This window comes from Bradysia coprophila, unplaced genomic scaffold (genome assembly GCF_014529535.1).
Source record: "Bradysia coprophila strain Holo2 unplaced genomic scaffold, BU_Bcop_v1 contig_176, whole genome shotgun sequence".
In the NCBI taxonomy this organism is placed as follows: domain Eukaryota; kingdom Metazoa; phylum Arthropoda; class Insecta; order Diptera; family Sciaridae; genus Bradysia; species Bradysia coprophila.
In genome coordinates, this window is record NW_023503442.1 from 96,187 (window position 1) to 118,221 (window position 22,035).

Below are 22,035 nucleotides of genomic sequence, written 5' to 3' on the forward strand. Positions count from 1 at the left end.
GATAAAACTGGAACGGTTCAATCTGACAGAATATCACTAAAGAGTTTTACGAAGATTTTTCTGAGCATTACCACTAAAAGAGGCTAGACGACAACCAGAAAAATCCATCAGGACAGAACAGTAATAACAAATATAAGATACAACAGAGGCTTCTATAGTTGAATTATAAAGCAAAAGTCTCCCGGTGTGTGGAAATTGTATACCGGTCGAATCATTAAGGGTTAACGGAAGCTTAGTGATGGGAACCTCAATGATGACTACACAACGATGGAAATATAACAAAGGTGGAATATTATTGCCCTATAAGCGTTTTATCAATAATCTACAAGCTATTCATTAGAAACATCGCAAAAAGGAACACGAAACGAAAAATGTGGACTTCTAGTAAAGCAACCACTTCATCAGGTTGCACTTCAATTCAGAACAAACCGCCACTTACTAGTGATAAGAACTTTGATTGAGAAATTCAGCTTATAGCAGATTGTAATAGTCTTGAAATTCGAAGACTACGGACCATGTGTAAAACAAGGCGACACTGTGACACCATCGCGTATGGAAATTATGGGTATCCGCGGTATCCCAGATACCGGGAAATTTTTTGTAAAAAAATTCGGATACCGGGAAATCGAAGCACTGCCTAACAAACCCATCGGGAAATGTATGTACCGGGAAGTCACTTTTACGTTTTTGGTTACCGGGAAACTTTGGCTCGGCTACCAGGAAGAAAACATAATTTCCACACGTGGACACCATCTCACCGAACTTATTCTCTTGAGAGTGCAAAACGTGAAGGTAGAGGTTGTTTTGTAAATAACAAAGAAAAACACAATACCGAGTAGAGTGAAACTCTTAAAAAACAATTTATTAAATTGTCTGTATTGACATACAATGTCGGTTATCAAGTGCTTGTCTGCACACCGGGCACATGCTTGTTCCTCTTAGGCAAGACAACAGGCATAGACGGCAAAACACATGACCGCACAAAGTCGACACTGGATCGTCACAGCTTTCTAAGCAAATTGGACAGCAATTCGTCCCGTACATCCAGTTCAGTTGGCAAATCGAGTGTGCGCGACCACAGAGGCACTTCCGATGGTGCAAAATGTACGGCCATATGCATTGTTGACAAAAAATATGCCCGCACAGCGTTAGTTCCAAACGTTCTACATCCAGCGTTAAACAATTGACAAACGAACACTTGCTAGTTCCACTGCAAGATAAATCTTTATTTGGCTCCATTCGTGGATAATAATGATCACGGGTGTTATTGTTAAATCTTATGTAACGTATTTTAACATTTGAATTTCCAAGCAAGCTACGATGGAAACGTTTTTGATGCATTTCAGATGTAGGAGAACCATTAGAAGTGCGGATGAATTTTAAAGCCAATAAGACCCTTCTTCTTCTTCTTCTCCGGCGCTACAGCCACTTATGTGCCTTGGCCTGATCGAGAATCCGGTTCCAGCGTACCCTGTCCCCTGCTACACTCCGCCAACTTCTTATTCCCAGCGTCCGTAGATCTGATTCGACGCCATCTATCCATCTCATCTTTGGACGACCTTTTCCTCGTCGCCCTTCTGGATCGTTTCGGAATAACATCGAGGGGGCTCTGTTCATATCCATGCGTGCTAGATGCCCTGCCCACCTCAACCGTTGGACTTTCACCACTGCCACAATATCCGGTTCACCAAAATCACGTTTCAGTTCAAAGTTGTACCGTCGCCGCCACCTTTCACCTTCGCGCATTGCTCCAAAAATGGTACGGAGGACTTTACGCTCGAACGTTAGAAGCAACTGTTCATCGCTTTTCTTCACCGTCCAAGACTCGCATCCGTTGATTAGAACCGGGCGAATAAGCGTTTTGTAAACTTGGCACTTCGTTTTCTTTGATAGCAACTTTGATCGTAAATGTTTCATTAGCCCGTAATAGCACCTGCTTGCCGCCATGATTCGCCTTTGTATCTCCGGCGTGTTGTCGCCATCAGATCGAATCAGCGCACCAAGATAGACGAATTCGTCGACTACCTCGAGGTTCAACTCATCAATGCTCATCACGTCTCCTTGTTGATTGGCTACCGAATCGGGCTCGGCCTTCATGTACTTTGTTTTTGATTCGTTTATCATCAAACCCATTCTCTCCGCTTGGATTTTCAGATTTGTGAAAGTGTCCACTGCTGCTGCATGTGTGCGGCTGGCGATGTCCAAGTCATCTGCAAAGCCCAGGATTTGGACTGTTCCATTCGCCAGTGTTTTGTTGGTTTGGATACCAGCACGCCTCATGGCAATTTCCAAAGCCAAATTGAAGAGCAGGCATGACAGTGCGTCGCCCTGCTTTAGCCCTTCCATAACAGCAAAAACATCGGACAAGTCATTTTGCACCTTGACACGACATCTGGTGCCTTCCAATGTCGCTTTCACAAGTCGAATCAATTTTGTTTCGAAGCCCAGCTCTTTCATCGCCATATACAGCTCTCTACGCTTGGTCCTATCGTAGGCTTGCTTGAAGTCGATGAAAAGATGGTACGTCCGGACTCGAAATTCTCTGCCTTTTTGCAGAATCAGACGAAGGTTGAAAATTTGGTCGGTTGTTGAACGATCTCGTCTGAATCCGCCCTGGTACTCTCCTATGACATTCTCAGCTCGTGGATTTAATCTACCGAGTAGCACTCGTGCAAAAACCTTGTACGCCGTGTTAAGCAAAGCAATTCCACGGTAGTTTTCGCAAATCGTTTTGTCTCCTTTCTTGTGCAGAGGTATAATGGCACCCTCTAGCCACTGGTCAGGCAGCGATTCGTTGTTCCATATTCGCAAGACTAAATCGTATATCACGTTACACAATTCCTCACCACCCATTTTCAGCAGTTCCGCTGGTATATTGTCCGGACCGGAAGCTTTGTTGTTCTTGAGTGAGGATATTGCTGCTGTTACTTCCTCCAACGTTGGTGCATCCACGCTACGACCGTCGTCGTTGAGAAAAGAATCATCCATGGTAGTGTCGTCTTCTACATCCCCGTTATATAGCACATTGAAATGATCCTTGAATCGCTCCAGGACATCATGTTTGGCTGTCAGCAACGTGCCGGTCGCTGATCTGCAAATGGTCATTCGGGAATTGAAGCCCTTACGCTGGTGGTTGATCTGTTTGTAGAACTTTCGGGACTCGTTCGCGCTACGAAGTTGTTCGAGGTGAAGAAGCGTCCTTTCTTCAAGCTCCTTTTTCTTACGCCGGTGCAGACGTTTTTCAATCCTCCTAAGTTCCTTGTAGCGCTCACCCGCCGCCGCTTTTTGCTCTCTTGTTCTCGCAGTTTCCTTCTCTATGCGTGCAGCATTTTTTTGTTCCGTCGCATCAGCACATTCCGCATCAAACCAGGTCTTGAAATCGTTAGGCCTCTGATAACCTAAGGTGTCGGTTGCTTCTTGTTTGATTACCGCGCTCACCGATTGCCAGTCGGGAGGGGTATCGCCTGCCAATAAGACCCTATCTGTCCTAAAGTTCATAAGCAGAGAAAGTAGCGCGAGTCGTCATTTTATTGGTGTGCGGCTACGCAGACTCTGCGCCGCAGAGTTTCTGTTATTTGTAAAATCCTGAACATAGATTTAGTGAAATCAGATGTTCCAGATGTGCTCCAATGCACGCCAAAAGTACCTTACTTTTCTCGAACAACTAAAAGTCGAGAAGGAACTTCTTCTTAAGAATGTAGAGGCGGGAGAAAATCTCAATAAAGCATCTGCACAAAAAAACATACCAACACCACCCGTACGAAACACCTATTCGTATCAAAAGATTTTAATGTGAATTCATCATTTCTCTTACTTCATTTTCTTCTCTGCTGAAAAACTATTCTCCCTTTAAAATCACTTACATTATCCACTCTTTGCCTTGTTATCATATACAACTAAATTGCCGGAGGCAATATAGACAGCCCCGTACGAAGTCAAATTTCAAAAATTCCTATTTAAACAGCTATATACCGCTATATTTAACTATATTTCACTATAAATAAACATTTCACAGATAAATATGCAATTATATAGCTCTATATGCCTGTATATAGCTCAATATAGCTGTATATATGTATATATAAATGTCCATATATGGAATACCTGAAACCCCACACACATAACAAATTATTTCCATGTTAACAGAAACTCTCTGTACCATTTTTCCCAAGATATATCACTTTTAATAAAATCCAATATGGCCGCCGGCAGCCATTTTGTTAGGAGACCGGAAATAGTACTGACGCTTTACATTCGTTAATACCTTTCAAACAAAAAAAAATTCATGAAATTCGGTCAAAATTTACTCGAGATATTGTCAAAATACACCACGTTCACTGTACTTCCGAGTAGCCAGATAAGAGCTCACTCCAAGAGACCTAGCTCACGCTCCGGAGAACATAATTTCATGAATTTTTTTTTCCTAATTGGTACGGTCAATACCTATCTAATAAAGCTAAAACGGACGAAATATGTTCAAATTTGGCCGACCTACAAGCAAAAACTGCTTGCCGCCCTGTGCCTGTTTCACACCAAGGGGTCTAACTCACGAGTCGGTTATCCGATTTCCATAAACTTTTTTTTTGTCGATCGGTATTGTAAATACCTATCATTTGACGTATCATTTACAACTGTAACGTTTAATTGTCCGGAAATATCGTTAAAAAACCCTTAAGCACTTGTTGAGCCCCAGCTCGGGATGGGTCGACCCAAAATCGCCCATTGTCGAACTTAACCTTCCTATTGCCAATACAAAACGGGAAAAAAAGAATTTTTGAATTTGGTTGCGTTTTACTCGAGTTAGAGTGCCGGCGGACAGACGGACGTCAATGAGTTTTATTGTTGATTCGTCATCTCTAGGCAACCACTGAAGGTTTTGCCTTACTCAGGGACTCCGATTCGACGAATTACAAACTTGATAGTAAACGCATAAGACCCTCGTACTTCGTACGGGTCTAAAAATCGAGATCGGAAAAACTCAAATTTTTTAAAACGAGCCGTAGATTATAATTGTTCAGTGATAACTTTGGAAGTCCAATGGTAATTTAAATGTATCAAGCGGTAGTTTATAAATTTGTAGCGGTGTTTCATTGGACTGTCGTACTGTCGAAACTGTTGTGCCATTTTGTAGTAACAAAACTCTAGTAACGTATTTTCAGAATCTCATACGCTTGTCCTAGTCCATACTAAGATCAGTATTCACGACAATCCATTAGCGGACTGTCTTTAGTAGCTGTAAGTGATGATGCCGCAATGGCAATTCCATTTCGTGTTGAATATAAATATGTATGGACGCAGTGCAGTCATGTAAATTTTGGCTTTCGTTCCTGTACACTTACTCGTCCTCTGAATTATTTCGTTATCGTTATTATATCTCCACTTCAATCGCTGAATTCACTCATAGAAGAGGTATTCATATCGAATGAATAACCAGAACCAAAGTAAGACCACTTGACCTAATACGGAACAGCTGTAATGGCTAAATTACATTTTTACTCCTAATTGGAAAACCTAGAGATTGAAAACTATGATTTTAACCGATGACCTAGTAGTAGTAATTCTTAATGAAAAAGACTGTACAAATATAGTTCTCTAATTATAATCACTTCAACTATCTAAACAAGCTAAGCTATCTAAAATAGGACGATTGAATTTATGTAATGTATTGATAAAATCAGAACCGAAGTCCGGCTTTATTGTTTGCAATGTCCAGGCTTTGCCAAAATGTAACTAACACTGCTTGATCCAAATGTCGTTTAGTCCGTGACAAACTCAATACGGTTACAGGCCAGTGTGCAACATTCGCATTCGGGAAGAACTTATTGACAAATTTTGAGGCAACTTTTTTCAAAAAGGATGCGAATTCAAAATTATAATCGAAATTACGAAAAGGCCAGAGAAATCATATTGACGCCACCGGGAAGTTGGTTGACTTGGTTACCGGGAAGAAAACCAGTGACTATTTTGTATTGTCGTTCTTTAAAAATCGGATTTGAAAATGAGATACGGTGAAATTTAAACAAATCAATGACGGACTATTTCCAAAATAATTTTCTGAGAATGTTGAAAAATTTGCTTTAGAGAAAATTTTCGAGAAATTCGCCATTTTTTCCCAATTTATATTTTAATATGATTAAAAAACGAGCCATCAGAACAGTCGGAGCGTTTGCTGCGACTGAGCCCCGTACAAACCCGTATATCTATTGCGTACGTGACCCTAGTGCGTCTGTCACCCTACTTTGACCGTAAGTCTATTGCGCCGGTTAATGTAGTTAAAGTAAAATTATTATGTAATGTGTACATCTTAGAAATTGCGCATAGCGCAATTACGAAGCCCCGTACGACGTTCCTTTCAAATAAAACAAAAATTGCAAATAGCCCTAAAATTTTAATTTATTGAGTATAAATACACATAGGGCCTAGTACCGGCCTCAGTCCGAGGATCCAATTTTTTTTCTTTTTCAACTACATTCTATTCGGCCTTTGATTACCTTCCAAATGGAACAAAAATTACGAAAAACGGATGAAATTTGCTCGAGTTATATGTAAAATACACATAGGGCCCTAGTAGCGACCTTAGTCCAAGGACCCAAATTTAATTTTTTTTCAACAACATTCTATTCGGTGTTCGATTATCTTTCAAATGAAACAAAAATTACGAAAAACGGATGAAATTTACTCGAATTCTATGTAAAATACACATAGGGCCCTAGTAGTGGCCTTAGTCCAAGGACCCAAATTTTTTTTTTTCAACAACATTGTATTCGGCCTTTGATTACCTTCCAAATGACACAAAAATTACGAAAAAAGAATGATATTTACTCGAGTTCTATGTAAAATACACATAGGGCCCTAGTAGCTTTTCACTTCTAAGGCCCTAACTCACGGTCCACTCACCCGATTTTAAAAAACTTTTTTTTCCTGGATTGGATACATATCATTTGCCGTGTCAGTTACATTTCCATCGTTTATTTTGCCATAAATATCACCAAAAGACCTTAAATCACTTAGGTGGCCCTAACTCACGAAGGGCCGACCCGAATATGCCCATCGTCGTACTTAGCCTCACTATTTCAACTATCTTTCAGGGAAAAAAAATTTTTGAAATCGGATTTGATTTACTCAAGATATCGACGTGACGGACAGACAGACGGACAGACGGACAGACAAAATTTTTATTGCGGATTCGTCATCTATGAACATAGGCAAACACTTTGCCCTTACCGTCTGCTTCGAATTCCATCAATTACACACGGCATCGTAATCCTATAAGCCCCTTTGTACTTCGTACGGGGCTAAAAATTTTGAAATCAGAAATTACAAAACAGATATCACTTCACAACAATTTTACCTGATTCAGCTAAGTTGATGTCTTCCCCCGTTCTTTCTTGTAAGTTTTTTTTAATTAATGCTTCCATCCGACCGACCTTATCTGTTACTAAAACTTACACAATCTATCAGGTAAAATGATTGAATTGAAGCAAACATTACGTAACTTTACACAAAGCTATTTTTTTATCAAGGTGTAATGGGGCAATCACCGTATATGTACACCCATTGCAGCCTTCCAATTGTTTGCGGTCGTCCACAAAAACACTTGCCCCTCTTGAGAATGTTCGGCCACAAACACGGTTGACAAAACAATGTGGCCGCAGTCCGTTAATTCCAGCCGTTGTGCCGGTCGCAGGCAAATCGAGCATCCCTTTATGGAGTGGGTTTTTGATGCAGATTCCATTTTAGTATAACTCAACGTTCCTATCGTTTTGATCGTTCGAAATAGATTTACGAAGTTTAAATTTTCTAGGCACACTGATTTAGAAAAAAATCGTACCCGAGAAGATAATTTAGATAGTCGTTCCATGAATGTAGACAAATCATTATAAGACCATTTTAAGATCGTCAGAAAGATCTCAGATGACATCAGCTAAATGGGGAGGACTTTATCGACAGGCTAAAGAAATCGTTAAATAATGAATAACAAAGAAAATAGCTCTCCTCCCTGTGGAGCACCAACAGTAACATCGGTTAGGTCACTCCTACCGCCGTTAAAATCAGTGCATTGTTTCCTGCCGCTAAGAGAGTCACTTTCATTTCATGCGTACCTCCCCAAAAAACCAGTCAACTCTAAGTTTTACTAGAACTAGTCTATGGACGAATTATGTTAAATGGATGGACGAGCAAGCTGTAGAAGAATGTATGAGGTCAGAATTTTACTTCGTCGTATTGCCAAATATATATTATTATAACCACCGTTTTTAAAGGATCTGATGGTATAACTCTAACTCCGTTCATAAAGTCATATCATGGAAAATTTATTCTATGCGATGTATATTCTCTATCTACCCTATCTACATACTCTCAATTTTAGAATAAATTGTTCTTAGCGATTAGATAGTCAATGAAGCTAGTTTTGTCATTTCAATTTTTTAAACGATTTGTAATCTGTGTAATCAAATCGATCGTTTGTATACAAGGTAATAATAAAATGGATCCCCAGGATTTATTCATAATTCAGCAGATAAGCTAAGACAATGACTACTGCTACATTAGTAACTTTATGAAGTATACGAGGGTCTCAAGCGCTTACCATCTAAAGCATGTAATGCAACTAACGTTGGAATTTCCCATAAAGCTATATACAACTACATTGAGCTATATTAGACCGTATTCGAATATAAGCTGTAACATGCTAAGCTCTAGCTATATATCGGATGTTATATGCAAAAACCAATTTTTTTGCATTTAAACATGGTTAGTGCTATATAGCGAGAAGTTAGCTAAAGATACAGCTGGTGTACTTAAAGAAATTCCATACTATGTTTCTTTTGTCGTTTCAGCGAGATGATGGGACCCTAATCGTTGGAGCTATATACATCAGCGACTCGGACTCCGAAGCGTGGGATAATGGCCTCGATCGTTCATGCGAATGGGAAGAAGATGCGGACGAAGAAGACGAAGAAGGTGACACAGAGGAGGGCAAAGAGAAAGAGGGTAAAGAAAAAGACGGTGAAGAAAAAGAGGGTGAAGAAAAAACCGAAATGAGTGAAACAATAGCAATTGAGTATAAATAAAGTTTAGATCCACGAAAAACTACGTTTTTACACTCTCATCTTTGCTTCAAAAACATTTTAGAGAAAACTTTCGAAATCGTAAAAAATGGGGCAGCTACTTGCAATGCAACTACTTCCAAAGGCTCTAAGGAACTACAAACCAAATTTCTCTCCGTTTTACACATTTTATACACGTTTTACAACAACTGAAATGATAAGTGAAAGTCGTAATCCACATTTTATTGGTCTTCGAATTCTAGTCATTCCACATTTGAGGGAACAATTATGTTAAAAATATGGAAATGAAATACCTGATAAGCGATTGTGTAATTTACGTACGTTTTTGTAACTCATATCGAGAATCACAGTGATATTTATGACAAAGCTTCCAATGCACGACGAAAGGGTGTTCGGAATTATAACCAAGCATCGTAATTAATCTAAAATTGTTGTATTGCTGGTCTCGTAATATTAAATTACTTTTGTATGGCTTTGTATGGTCGGAACAAAGCCATACAAAAGCTTAGTAAACGTAATTTTAATTTTTCATTGTTTCAGTAATAAAAATTTTAATTGTTTTCTGAGATCGTTGAAAATGATCTACTTACGCGCAAGTAGAGAAAATATGTGATTAAAGGTCAAAAACGATACTTTCTTATCGACTGCTCAAAATCTGTCTCAAAACGCTCAAAACCCGACGAATAAATTTTTTTTACCTGATTGAGCTGAGTTTATGTTTTTTGACCAGCAATTTTTTCTTGTAAACGTTTATTAATATTTCCATTTGACCGGCCTCAAAACAAAATTCACTGTTGAGACTGCTGCTAAGCTTCAGACTAAACACCCAGTAGATGAAGGGGGTACTTTCGAAGAGGTGAAATTAGACTTCGAGATATCACCGACTGAGGTAGGAGATGTAGTTAAGGCTATTAGGAGCTTCCCTTTAAGTTCGTCAGGAGGGATAGGGGGTTTAAGACCGAGACACTTGAAAGATTTGACATCTTTCACTTGTGGTGATTCAGCTAATGAATTGCTTAAAGCTGTGTCTTCCTTGATAGATATTATTAGATCAGGTCTAGTGCAAAAGGATGTTTTGAAGGTTTTCTTTGGTGCATCGTTAACTGCTCTTAATAAAGTAGAGAACGATGTAAGACCAATTGCTGTAGGTTTAGTTTGGAGACGTGTTGCAGGGAAGATTTCAAATTATAAGATTAGGGAACAGTTGGTGAGGAAACTGAAACCTTTTCAGTTTGGATTCGGAATTAAAGGGGGAGCTGAAGCTTTAGTTCACGCTGTGCGTGAATTTTGTAAGACTAGGCATGATAAGCCGATGGCTCTTGTTAAGTTTGACTTTGAGAATGCATTTAATATGCTTTTTAGGAAGTTTATGTTAGGAGAGGTAAAAGATGTTTGCCCAGAGTTGTTTCTCTTGCTACAGCAAGCATATAGACTTGTTTCAAATCTGTATTTCGCCGATAATCCTTTGTTGTCTCAAAGAGGCTATCAGCAGGGAGACCCATTAGGTTCTACAGGTTTCTGTATAGGTATAATGCGAATGACGCATTCCCTTTTGTCGCGATTTAATGGCTGGTATTTGGACGATGGTACTATAGGTGATGAATTATCAACTGTTTTAGTTGATATTCAGAAAGTATTATCGTTTTATGACGTTTCAGGACTACGCCTGAATACGAAGAAATGTGAGGTTTTCTTTATAAATGCGACCCCTGATGAAGAAGCGCATATGTACGCTGAAATATCAGCTTTGTTACCAGGAGGTATTAAGAAGGTTGATGAATCTTCTTTAGAGTTGTTAGGTACGCCAATCTTTGAGACAGGTTTAAAGAGGATGTTTTCTTCTAAGACCGAATCAGTTAAGTTGATGTGTGACCGACTTAAACTGATGGATGTCCATCCTGCTTTGTGTGTTTTCAGGAAGTCGTTGAGTGGTTGTAGATTTAATTACTTGATGCGTACTTCTAGAGCCTACTTGTTACCCGATCATCTTAGATCTGTTGATGAGATGTTTCGGTCGACATTGGAGGCTATTACGAATGTGAGATTAGAAGGTTTGTCATGGGATCAGGCATCTCTTCCTTTGTCTTATGGTGGTATAGGTATTAGGAGAGTTGAGGATTTGGCAATACCGGCCTATTTATCATCTGTTTATTCATCGTCAGAATTGTGTGATGTCATACTCCAAAAGTTTAACTTAAAAATAATTAATGATCAGATTTTACAATTAATCGATGAAATTCCACACAATTTTGTTCCAGAAACCGATACGCTTAAAAAAGAACAAAGGAATTGGGATCTTCCGAAGATCAAACATCAATTCGATGAGTTGTTTGAAAATGGTGATCTTAGGACTCGTGCACGATTACTTGCGTCATCAACTAAAGAATCTTCAAAGTGGCTGCAAGTGATCCCATCGAGTCAATTGGGATTGTTATTGGATAACAACTCTGCCAGAATTGCTGTTGGACTTAGAGTAGGTTCAAAATTATGTGAGGAACACAAATGTATTTGCGGTAAAATGGTAGAAAGAGATGGTTTACATGGTCTATCTTGCGCTAAATGCGCAGAAGGAAAATTTGCAAGACATGATACTATGAATAACATCTTCGCTCATGCTTTCTCTAGTGCAGGTGTCCCAAATATTATACAGCCCCCAGGTGTGTCAAGAGATGATGGTAAAAGACCAGACGGCATGACGTTGATACCGTGGAGTCATGGTAAATCACTCTTGTGGGATGTGACTGTGAGGGATACTATGGCTGCTTCTTATATTAATGATTCTTCAAAGAAAGCTCGCACAATAGCAGACAAAGCTGAGAGACATAAGCATAACCATTATATTTCTCTAAAACAAAATTATTTACTAACACCACTCGCTTTCGAGACGCTAGGTTGTATGGGCCCAGAAACAAAGAAATTCATAGACAAATTGGGTTCTTTAATGAAAAAAGCAACTGGTGAAGCTAAATCGAAAGATTATCTTTTACAAAGATTATCAATCGCGATACAACGTGGAAATGCCGCTTGCATTTTGGGAACATTAGGGAAGAAGAAAATTGATGATTTTTATTTATTGTAATTTTTTTTTATATGAAAAGATCGATTTTTTACTGGCTGCGCCACTATTGTGAGCAGTCTTTTTTGTCGCATCAATATAAATAAATAAAGCAAATTCACTTTAGGTTGTAGACAATAATACGCAACTTTACACAGAGGAGACAGAATGAGGATCAATTGTTAATATTAATTATTAAAAATAGTTACGGTAGTAAATCACGGACAAACAACACCAATTTTCGACTTTTGGTGGAAGTTCACAAAAGAATATTAAAATTAAACGACTGCGGTTTTAGACTATTGGGCCAAGGACTATCTGGGCATGTAAACAAAGCGTCGCTAAAAAATAGCTCCGACCGACGGAGCCTGGTCCACTTATAAAAAAAACCCTCTGTGCAACACAGCCCCGAAATTTACACCAAATTATTACTAACCAGAATGTTGGAATTTTCTCTATTGGAAGTGTTTTTGAGAAAATTCTAGAACTCAAGAAAACCTTTTAGGTTATAAATTCGTATCAAATAGTTTTCGCAGACTTGTAATACTTGACCAAAAACCCGATAATTTTTCGACAAAAAGAACAAAAAATGTGAAAGTAAATTACTACAAAAATTTTACCTGAATTTGTGTGTCAAGAAATTTTGTCTTGTAAACTATTATAAATACTTCCGTAGACCGACCGGACCGACCTCAGAAGAAAATTTTATTTCGGTAGAGGCCATTGAATTGAAGAAAACATTACTTAACTTTACACAAACCTATTTTTTATCAAGGTTGATCGAGTTTGATCCACACTGTAGTGTGGTCACATCGTAGATGTACTAGACGGCTCATCTGTCTCATCAATGAAAGACGATAGCCCATGATCAGATCTGTTAAAAAAGATTCAAATGCTTTACACTCAAAAGTAAACTAATATTTGCTACAACTAAGAGTAAAGTGTGGATCAAACTCGATCAACCTTGATAAAAAATAGGTTTGTGTAAAGTTAAGTAATGTTTTCTTCAATTCAATGGCCTCTACCGAAATAAAATTTTCTTCTGAGGTCGGTCCGGTCGGTCTACGGAAGTATTTATAATAGTTTACAAGACAAAATTTCTTGACGGAGCACACAAATTCAGGTAAAATTTTTGTAGTAATTTACTTTCACATTTTTTGTTCTTTTTGTCGAAAAATTATCGGGTTTTTGGTCAAGTATTACAAGTCTGCGAAAACTATTTGATACGAATTTATAACCTAAAAGGTTTTCTTGAGTTCTAGAATTTTCTCAAAAACACTTCCAATAGAGAAAATTCCAACATTCTGGTTAGTAATAATTTGGTGTAAATTTCGGGGCTGTGTTGCACAGAGGGATTTTTTTTATAAGTGGGCCAGGCTCCGTCGGTCGGAGCTATTTTTCAGCGCCGCTTTGTTTACATGCCCAGATAGTCCTTGGCCCCAACAGTCTAAAACCGCAGTCGTTTAATTTTAATATTCTTTTGTTGGTTAGTGAACTTCCACCAAAAGTCGAAAATTGGTGTTGTTTGTTCGTGATTTACTACCGTAACTATTTTTAGTATTTCCTTTGGCATGTGATCCTAGTGCTACAAGTGATCCTCATTCTGTCTCCTCTGTGTAAAGTTAAGCACTATTTTCTACAACCGAAATAGAATTTTGTTGTGAGGTCGGTCAAAGGGACATATTAATAAACGTTTACAAGACAAAATTGCTGGTCGAAAAACATGAACCATGGGACTTATGGGAATATTCAGATCTAGCAATTATCAACTGCGGTCGAATTCTACTCCTAGTTGAAAAATCGTGAGACTAAAAGCTATGAACTGATGTCCAGGCAGTAGCAATTCCAGGGCCTATTTTTCAAAAACGTGTTTCTAAAAAATTTCTGAAACTTAAAGTTTCTAGAAAACTTTTTTCAAGAAACTTTAAGAAATCCTAGAAATTTTACACGTTTTTGAAAAATAGGCCCTGAGCAATTCGTAATTAGAAACACTGTTGGTGCAGTTACAATGCTCTAATTGTATTTTCTTTCACTGAAATAATACAAAACAAACGATCTCGAACCGAACGCATAATGTAAATTCAATGTTTTGATAGAATCAGAGTCGAAGTTTGGGTTTGTTTCTCGCAATGTGTTTGTCCAGGCTTTCCCAAAACGTCATTAACACTGCCCGATCTAAATGTCGTTCATTCAGGGACAAACTCAATACGGTTACCGGCCAATGTGCAACGTTCGAATCCAATTTCATTTCACTGTATCGCAAGTGAAATGCACCAACTGGAGAAGCAAAGAAAATGAAAATTTTCAATCACAAAGCCTTCGGTACTTGTTCCATCGTCATGGACGTTATGTTCCATTGTGCGTACTTACTTTTCCAACTTCAAATTGTTTATGAGCTGATCAATGAATATTCAGATTGTCGGAATAGCTCAATCAAAAGACAAATTTTTTAGTTTTTGCCAATATATTTCGTCCTCAATTCGAGAACATCATCAGGGCTGTAACAAAAACATTCCATTGATAACAACACAAATCATAGCTGTATAAAGAGACACAGCGTACCTATGTTATAACTACATTCATACAAAATAGCAAAAACTGCCCATAACAAAAGTTCTGTGTATGTTCCGTCTGTATAAATTATAAAAACAAATTGTAAGAAAATGATACTGGCACTACATTAGCAAAATCAACTTACAGAAACAAACACTTCGTCAAAAACATTAACAAAACCAGAAAAAAACACTTTCTACAACAACCGGCAAAATGACATCAGTAATTTGAAAGCATAAAGAACCACTTCCTAGAAAAGCTTTGCCATCCGTCTCACAAAAGTACGACTAACAAAATTTTTAATGGCATTCTCATTCGGCGCGACAATTCATATGATGTTATTGTATGCAGTCGATAGAAAAACTGATTCTTTCTGCTTGTTGATGCAATTTGCGTTCTTCCTTATGTGGATCATTTCCAAAACACAACGTTTCTTCTTGTTGTATTCAAATTCGAGGATTTCTACATCATCCCACTTCGATCCAGATTTTCACGAACAAAATTTCCAATTACTAAGAACCACGTTGCAGACTAATGGATATCCTAGCAAATTGACGGAAGACATCATTAGTAAAACGAAGTTGAAGATTGCAGGAAAAGACAGCCCTTCAATCCACGATCAACTACCAGCTCAGAGGCTTGTTTGAAAGTCTAAAATCAATTTGCAAAGAACATTTTACCACAGTTGGTAGAGGTGACAACAATGTTAAAAAATATTGTTTCAGTAGGCTGAAAGATAAGACAGTCAAGTTGGAACAATCTAATGTTGTTTACAAAGTCACATGCTCTTGTGATGCCATTTACATTGGACAAACGAAACAGAAATTGAAAAGAAGAATGTACCTGCATAAATACAACGCCAAGATCAAGAACATTGATCATAGTGCCATCACCGAACATGCTGTTACATTAAATCATGAACCGAAGTGGGATGATGTAGAAATCCTCGAATTTGAATACAACAAGAAGAAACGTTGTGTTTTGGAAATGATCCACATAAGGAAGAACGCAAATTGCATCAACAAGCAGAAAGAATCAGTTTTTCTATCGACTGCATACAATAACATCATATGAATTGTCGCGCCGAATGAGAATGCCATTAAAAATTTTGTTAGTCGTACTTTTGTGAGACGGATGGCAAAGCTTTTCTAGGAAGTGGTTCTTTATGCTTTCAAATTACTGATGTCATTTTGCCGGTTGTTGTAGAAAGTGTTTTTTTCTGGTTTTGTTAATGTTTTTGACGAAGTGTTTGTTTCTGTAAGTTGATTTTGCTAATGTAGTGCCAGTAGCATTTTCTTACAATTTGTTTTTATAATTTATACAGACGGAACATACACAGAACTTTTGTTATGGGCAGTTTTTGCTATTTTGTATGAATGTAGTTATAACATAGGTACGCTGTGTCTCTTTATACAGCTATGATTTGTGTTGTTATCAATGGAATGTTTTTGTTACAGCCCTGATGATGTTCTCGAATTGAGGACGAAATATATTGGCAAAAACTAAAAAATTTGTCTTTTGATTGAGCTATTCCGACAATCTGAATATTTACTTTTCCAACATATTTCGATCGGATTGCCATACCATGGCCATCCTTTGAATTGTGAAACTGATCCCGAAACGAAAACTGCCACAACACGGCTCCATTCTTGCGACGTCAATTTGGCTGGATTATCCATTACTCTGTATTCGACAGGGCAGTTTTCTTCGTCAGTACGATGCAGCAGCACTTCATTTTCTCTGGGACAGCCTTGCGCCTTCTTCTCTTCCGTTGTCACAAATCTCATATTTTCCAGAACATTGTGATGAGACTAGAATCTGTTCCCGGAATGATGATGATTGGCGTACGTGAAGCTGGAGCTGTTGGTAACATTCCTTCTGGCTGATCTGGTTTTATTTGATCAATTTCCCGTTGTTGAAAACCTTCAGTCACCGATTTGAATACCATTTCTCTCCGTTGTTCCTGATCGTAACGATTGCACTGAACGGGTTGACAGATCCGACAGTTCGACGATTCCAGTCCATCCAAAATTTTCCCCTGATTTGCAATCATCACGTCTTGGTTTGTTATCATTTGGTCTAGCTTGATCAGAACGCTTCGGTGAAAAAAACCAGTGTCTTCAGGTGCCGGTACGCCTAACCAATTCGTACAGTTAGAAGAAAATTCATGAAATTGATACGATTTAGCTGTAGATTGTACATACTTGAATCGCCGATTCGCTCGTCAGCAGTGTCCTTTGATTGTGCAGCTGCACCTAACAAATTGTTGTGATTAGTTCAAAACTGGTATGAACAGAATTTAGGAAAATACTTTGGCACTTCTTCTGATCGGACATTTTCTTCGTTCTATATTTATGCAAGGACTACTTTCTTCGCCATTCTGATTGTGTATGTACCGGAGGACCAATTTCGTTTAGTTTCACTGCCAATTGTGTCCATATTTCGGTCATGGCCTCATAACCAACGTCGGTGTAATCTCCTTGGTCTGAAAAGCACCGATTATTGAAGATAATGTTAATGTTCTGAGGATACCGATCAATTTAAAAACACACAATTCTGTTACAAGTGCAAAACAATCAAATGCTGAACGGTGTGGACGAATTTGTTATAGCGAAATTTTTTTTTTCTTATTTAAACTTTTTTTTTTATTGTCGGAGAAAGCGTCCTCTCCCGCACTAAAACTCCGAAAAAAATATAATTAAATATTACAATTAAGTTTCATTACAAAACATTTCATTTAAATAATTAAAATAAATCTAGAAAAAAAAAACTAAGTAAAAGTAACGAGTATTGATTGAATAAAAGTTCTTCATTGAATTTAATATCTTGTGCTCGAGTTAATTACCGAAAAACATGAAAAAGAAAACAAAATGATTAGTATATTTCCAGACAAAACAAAAAGAAATTATAGCTAGAGCAAATAAAAATCATCAACTCTCTTTTCAAAAGTTCCTAATATACAAGCCGCATTGCGTCTCTGTATTGATATGGAAACCTTCTGAAGCAAGTAATCTAAAGACTTCTTCTCTCCCGAAGCCTTCTTCATCATCTTTCATCATCGAAATCAATTCGGGAACATTTACGGTACGGTTATCATGTCCTTGAGAATACAAAATCAATTACAGAGAACAACATGAACGACAATCTATAAATTTTGCTTGTTTTAATGTTAACCTTACCGAAGAAATCTTTTATTTTTTTAAACTGCTCTTTGGTTGGCCTTCGTTTCTTGAGCTTAATTGGAACATTTTCCTTTTCGCTTTGTCCGTCCGAACCGTCGTCATGATCATCATATTCAATAATTTGGGAAAAAAAATCATCTTCTTCCATACACTGCATATCAGTCTGATCCATTGTTAATCGATCGGAACGAACAGCTGTTACTCAATGAAATGAATTTATGAATGCCCTAGCCAGATATTTCGTGTTGAACTTACTCTTATAATATTCACTTCACGATCAGTAATAATTATTTGGACAACGAACCGCAAAATGTTATCAACTAAAAATGCCTTGTATCAGCTGTTCCGCTTTGTGATAACTAGTGAAACTTGTTGTCAATTTTACCCATCTTAAATGAACTAAATGAACTTTAAGATAACCAGCTGGGAATAGCGGGAACTTTGTAAAACGGACAATTCATCAAGATATTTTTTTGGGAGAAGAAGGTGATCTCTGCTGAGTAATAATTTGGAGCTCTTGTAAAACGTAGAAGACATTAGATATGCCGTGTGTGTGAGTAATACACTTGTTCTTGCTGATTGGTGGCCAAAACAATTCTATACTTGTAGTAACTGCTGTAGCTATTGTCATTACACCGATTTTAAACATTTAAAGATATTTATTTAAAAAAAAAAAACAAAACTAAACAAAACAAAAAATATGGCAGAAATCAGCTTGTGATATGTCAGAACAAATATAGTACGGACATTCAAAACAAGAAACCTCTGGCGCTGATACGCAACCATTCATTTTCGTATGCAGTGTCACTACCGTGCACACTACGGAACGTTACACTCGCGTAATTAATTACGTTGTCACAAAACCTAAACAAACAATTAATCAGATCGGAATTGCACGAATAATAAACTACAAATTGACTGAACTCGACAATCCACTGATGTTACACAAATTCCCGAGTCAGATGTAAACAATTTGCAGCTGAATTCACAAAAGTAAACGAAAAATATCGAATATCGTCAGAACAACATTACCAACTGAGTAGTCAAAAGCCACTGGGTTCGCAATCCGATAAAATGACATAACCTTACACTTGGAAACATTAATAGTTCTAAGATTGCTAAGGCACCAATTCGCAAAAGCATCAATGTCACTCTGAAGGTCAACAGCGTCGGATAGACCATTGACGACGTGGTAAACCTTAAGATCGTCGGCAAACAGTCAACAGTCAGCTCTTTTAAAAATTTTCTCGATCGGACACAAAATATGTCCATAGGAAATAAACGATTTCCGATGGGGGCATACATGTAATGTTAGTTTTCCGGAGGGGACTTGCATTAAAATGCTTCTAGGGACCAATACCTATCTGGGCACATATAAAAAAGTCCGCTGGAAAATGCGTCCGATTTCGGCAGGTCGTTTTTCAAAAGAATCCCTCTAAACAGATTTAACTTTACGCCATAATATTAAAGAATGAAAATTGGACACATGTATGAGAGGATTAATGAGATAGTACATACGATAAATGACTATGACAATGTAATTTGGGATAACATTTGTAAACTGAGTATTTTTTGTTGATTCCAGGCGATTGCCATTGATAATGACTACGAACCGTAGTCGAAATATTTGGTAATAAATACTAATAACTGACTGACTCACTAACTTCATTATGGTCCACGAAAGTATTTGCAGAATTTGTCATGTTTCTAGCAGCTCTCGTCTCATATGTAATTAAAAATACTATTTGCACCAACAACACACTTTGGCATTTTTTTTGGATGTTCGATTATTGATTATACAGAAAATGTTGATTAGATATTTTGCCATAAAGTGTAAAAATAAAACCAGCAATACTGTTCTTATCTCTGACTGATAATGAGAAGTCTCTTGAATTTCCAGTGGCTTCAGTCTTATAACAATTCAGTTCGAACTTGTTATTTCCGTTGTTTGCACCTTAGACGATACTTTAATGGATAAGTGGAAGGGTAAAGTAGCTGTCGTTACTGGAGCATCATCAGGTATTGGTGCGGCGGTTGTTAAAGACCTCGCAAATATGGGTGTGAATGTGATAGGATTGGCTAGAAGACATGAAATGGTTGAAGAAATTTCTGAAAATTTGAAAAATGCCGATGGAAAGGTATACGCAAGACAGTGTGATATTTCCGATATGAATTCATTAAAGGAAACTTTCAACTGGATTGGCGAACAATTCTCCGAGATTCACATTTTAATCAATAATGCCGGTGTGTCAACGTATGAAAATATTCTTGATCCAAGTGATGAAATGACTAGGCGAATTAACAATGTTATTGACACCAATTTTACTGGTTTGGTTCATTGTACACGTGAAGCGTTCAAGTATATGAAAGATTACGGCATTATTGTCAATGTCGCTTCAATATTGGATTCAATCGTACCATTTCCTAATCCATCAAGCATTTATCCAGCAGCTAAGCATGCCGTTCGTGCATTTTCGGAAATTATCAGACAAGAATTGGTTTTAAATGGCAATGATAAGATAAGAGTTTCGAATTTGAGCCCTGGCTTAATAAAAACGAACATTGGACGTGCTGGAGGTCATAAAAATCCAGATGGACGTTACGAATTGATGCCTTATTTGCAACCAGAAGAAGTATCTAATGCTGTCTTGTACTTATTGAGCACGCCCTACAACGTTAATATTTCTCAAATTACAATAAAACCGGTTGGTGAGAGATTCTGATAGAAAATTTGTGAATATTGAATGGATTTAAATAAATGATTAAATATCACAGCAAATGCAAAAATGCAACAATGTAAATATCACTTCTCTATTACAACTCTCTTGGGGTACATGCATGAAATCTAAGGAAGGGACGGTTTAACACTTCCAGCGTCCTGTGCTGTTGACACAAAATAGGAAGTGAACGATCGCGAGCGAAGCAAGTGAAATTTTGTACTTTCAAAACATTCTATTGGTCACTAAGCCGCAGACCGTGTGTTATAATACACATCGTGAGCCCAATCAGGTACTTCGCACCGAGATTCGTACAACGTTTTATGCAACAGAGCGATCTGAGGTTCGCAGTTTTCGAACATTATGATCTCGAGCTGCGTTAACATAATTATCCAACGAATGACTATGGTCGTCTTTAACAGCAAAATGTGCTCCGTGTGAAAGCCTCGAGAGAGCGAGCTGTCAAGAAAACAACGGCGTATTTTTTTATTACGTTGAAATCAAGCCTTACAACCCTAGCGGTGAACAACAATTTGGTTTTGTTGCTTTTTTGGTGCGAAAAATTGATTTTTTTAAACAACGTGATTACTCTAAAAGTAAATTAAAATAATTTTCGACCTAACTCCATATGATTATTGGCTTAGATTATCAGAGATGAAAGATATTCTTGGACATTTTTAATATCCAGTTATTTCGTGACTGGCAAAAGCGTGTTTTTGTTTGAGCCACGCAAATTGTAATAATCACTGTGAATTTCACTTTTACTTTTGTTCTGATCTAAGAAACTTTGATTTTTTCAATTGAATTTATTATTGTTAAGTAGCCCTAGATTTTCTTTCGTTTAGGGTATAAATAAGATTGTTTTCTTGAAGGGTCTTTCATAATAAAATATCACTCGACTGAGCAACATCTCTAGAGTATTATTTAGTCTTCTTGATTCAACAAAATCAAAAGACACGATTGGGAAGTAGGAGTACTTGGCTCAGCATAGTCATTACTCATAGTAGAAAATCGTAACCTGAAGGAGAGGCCACCAGTAAGAAATTGTACGGTTTCAACTTAAATCTACAGTTATAACATTTGGCGCCCCCGGGTGGACGAATCGATTTTGGGTGACGAGAAAAATTTAACAAACGGCCTGGGTGGTGTTAACGTTTAATAAAACAACCTGGGTGACTAGTAACGTTTGGTTTGTGTGAACTTCTGGGGACAGTGTAATCGTGTGTTGGTAGTTTTTTTGAGCAATTAAATTAAGCTGGGGAATCACCCGGAGTCGGCTTTACCGAAAGTGCGGATTGGGTGGTGGCAGCAAATTTAATTTAATTTGTGAGATTAAACATATCAAACAGTAAGTGTGGAATGAGTAAGACTCGAATATCACGCTGTACGGAAATCAACACTCAGGTGCTTCACAACTTAAAGAGAAAGGTGGAAGCATTACGAACGAAGCCAGTGGTAGT

The 22,035-nt window shown here is 37.7% G+C and overlaps 1 protein-coding gene and 1 long non-coding RNA gene across 3 annotated transcripts; one reads left to right on the forward strand and one right to left on the reverse strand.

The window, feature by feature from the left end:
• Window positions 1-14,127: 14,127 nt before the first annotated feature.
• On the reverse strand, window positions 14,128-18,734 carry LOC119075082. Of its 2 annotated transcripts, none has more exons than XR_005087302.1 (6): window positions 18,114-18,734; window positions 17,856-18,053; window positions 16,988-17,161; window positions 16,881-16,931; window positions 14,494-16,812; window positions 14,128-14,400 (listed from the first exon to the last, which is right to left on the reverse strand). It is a non-coding gene; the product is annotated as an uncharacterized LOC119075082 (long non-coding RNA). The 2 variants fall into 2 exon arrangements; XR_005087301.1 differs by having other exon boundaries at window positions 16,988-17,776.
• Window positions 18,735-19,763: 1,029 nt separating this feature from the next.
• On the forward strand, window positions 19,764-20,635 carry LOC119075080 (farnesol dehydrogenase-like). Its single transcript, XM_037181473.1, has one exon. The coding sequence runs from the start codon at window positions 19,829-19,831 to the stop codon at window positions 20,579-20,581; it is 753 nt and encodes a 250-aa protein (XP_037037368.1). The 5' UTR covers window positions 19,764-19,828; the 3' UTR covers window positions 20,582-20,635.
• Window positions 20,636-22,035: the final 1,400 nt, after the last annotated feature.

What these genes read in the sequence shown, in the direction of transcription:
- LOC119075080 (XM_037181473.1), top strand. Translation starts at nt 19,829, where the DNA reads ATGGATAAGTGGAAGGGTAAAGTAGCTGTCGTTACTGGAGCATCATCA.